Source organism: Mycetomoellerius zeteki, unplaced genomic scaffold (assembly GCF_001594055.1).
Source record: "Mycetomoellerius zeteki isolate Tzet28-1 unplaced genomic scaffold, Tzet1.0 scaffold688, whole genome shotgun sequence".
Taxonomy (NCBI): domain Eukaryota; kingdom Metazoa; phylum Arthropoda; class Insecta; order Hymenoptera; family Formicidae; genus Mycetomoellerius; species Mycetomoellerius zeteki.
This window is the reverse complement of record NW_017257706.1, coordinates 440-2725: the sequence shown is the minus strand read 5'-3', so window position 1 is coordinate 2725 and position 2286 is coordinate 440. Positions and strand designations below refer to the sequence as shown.

At 40.8% G+C, this 2286-nt stretch overlaps 1 protein-coding gene across 1 annotated transcript; it reads left to right on the top strand.

Moving 5' to 3' along the window:
• Positions 1–908: 908 nt before the first annotated feature.
• On the top strand, positions 909–1452 carry LOC108720179 (uncharacterized). The gene has a single exon (XM_018457845.1). It carries the CDS (start codon positions 967–969, stop codon positions 1450–1452), a length of 486 nt encoding a protein of 161 aa, XP_018313347.1. The 5' UTR covers positions 909–966.
• Positions 1453–2286: the final 834 nt, after the last annotated feature.

Genomic DNA, 2286 nt, shown 5'->3' with positions numbered 1-2286 from the left:
TGTAGAAAGGTGGTCACTTCTCATTTTGCAAAAATTTCCGAGGGAGAGAATCAATTACCGTGGGTGTACTTCCTTGCAGGTTTCGCAGTCATCTATTCTCTGCGCGTTCGCGACGGATGATCCGCGCAGATGATGCGGCGCAGATTTCGCGGCACTCGGGTCCCCCGTAATTTATATAGCGGCGGAGGGTGGCGCGGTATAGCGATTTAGACGGAAGTTCTTTGTGCGAATAGCACTCGGGGCAATACACAACTTCGTCTCGGTCGAGCTGATAAAATAAGGACGTTACGCAACGCGCGCTATTGTCACGTCTGCGGCATTGTTAAATTTTTATCCAGAACCACCCAAAGAAAGACAACGAACTTTTCGCTTCCTGTAAATTGGCGTAGTACATGAGACCGCCAGGATCGTACCTGACGCCACGTACCTTCCCCACCACGCGTGCCTCAGCGGAGCAACGATGGAAGGGGACGCCCTTAAGATTTGCCCTCAGGGCACTAGAATAAAGGCAATCGTTAAGTAACAGTCTTGGGTGCCGTCACATGTACACGGAATCGGAACGACGGAACGGATTTCTTACTAGAAAATTTGAGATCACTACAATTCCGTTCCGTAAGAAGTTTCTCTACCCGTCCCATGTAGCCGGAACGGAATGAAAATGGACGGAATGTCGCCTCGGTCGCAAGTTAATTTGCCTAATTTAATCGATATTTCGTTATTTTAATGCGACTAAAGCAGTAATATGCATAATTTGTGCAATTATCTTATTTATAACATCACTTTGAATACTTAAAAATACTGAATTATAAGAGTCAGATATATTATGTTACCAAAATTCCATTGCGTTCCGGCTACATGGGACGGGTAGAGAAACTTCTTACGGAACGGAATGGTATGTTCACCTCAGATGGTTGAATGTGAAATTAAAACAAATATTCAGAAACCTTTTTTTTGGAGATTACAACGATGGACGAAGAAGTAGTGTTAACTGTAATGTTAAAATTATTGCGAAATGCAAGAAATATGCCAAGTTGGCGTGCTATTCTGATATTTAAGAGAGTACGAAAATTATATTTCGCTTATAATATTTTATTACAAAATAAAAAATATACAAGAAAACGAAAATTTTGGGTACGGCCAATGTTTACACAAAGAATGAGACATCTTCAAGGCGCAAGTGACAATTTAGTCGTTGAAATGCAAACGACCGATCGTGAGAAGTTCTTCAATTACTTTAGAATGACTCCGGAATTATTTGAAGAACTGCTGTCATTAGTTGGACCACTTATTGAGAAGCAAGAATTATGCCGAGTTCCAATTTCATCTCGTACAAGATTGCAACTGGTTTTACGCTGGTTGGCATCTGGTGATAGTATGGCATCTCTTTCATATGCATTTCGTATTGGAGCAAATACAGCTTCTAAAATCATAATCGATGTAACATTCCGTTGATTCCGTTGTACCGTTCCGGCCATAGTTCCGATGGTTCCGATACAGCAGAGAAACTTCTTACCGAACAAAATGCTAGTGAACTTATTTCTAGTAAGAAATCCGTTCCGTCGTTCCGATTCCGTGTACATGTGACGGCACCCTACGACTGTCTTCCTATGGAGAAAGAAATCACGGAACGGAATATTGACAGAAAAGAGATAGGATGAAGATAACCCTCATTCTATCTCTTTTCTGTCAATATTAGCCCCGAATAGCAGTTTTAAGCGTTAAGCCATAAGAAATGGACGAATCATAGTCGATTATTCCCTTCGAATTCGATTACCCCGGATCTACAATAGAGTTTTAAGCCTTAAGCTATAAGAAATGGACGAATCATAGTTAATTATTCTTCTCGAATTCGACTGTAATTGGTCAGTTTCTTACGACTTAAGGCTTAAAACACCTATTGTAGATCCGGAGTTACTAAACCGTTTTACGAAAGTCGTGTAAACGGTCTTTAATCGGTTTAACGTATCAAAATTCGATGTTACCAACTTTAGACGTTAAGGTTAAGAAATGACAAAGAATATTTCGTCTCAGGTTCCGTATCAAGTTATATAAAGCTACTTTATTTTTGGTGGAGGTAAAATACGCCTGATTGTGTAAATAATTGGCTATTTCTCGTCGCCAGTTGAGAATAGACCCTTACGTTACATGGGTACGGAGCGCCTGTTGCGCATCATCACTGTTTTATCGGGATAACGAAAGTAACGGAATTAAGTGCCCAGAATGTTACACCTTGCTTTCGGCCTCCGAAAAGAGTAAATATCTCGGCGTGTTACGACATTACATCCA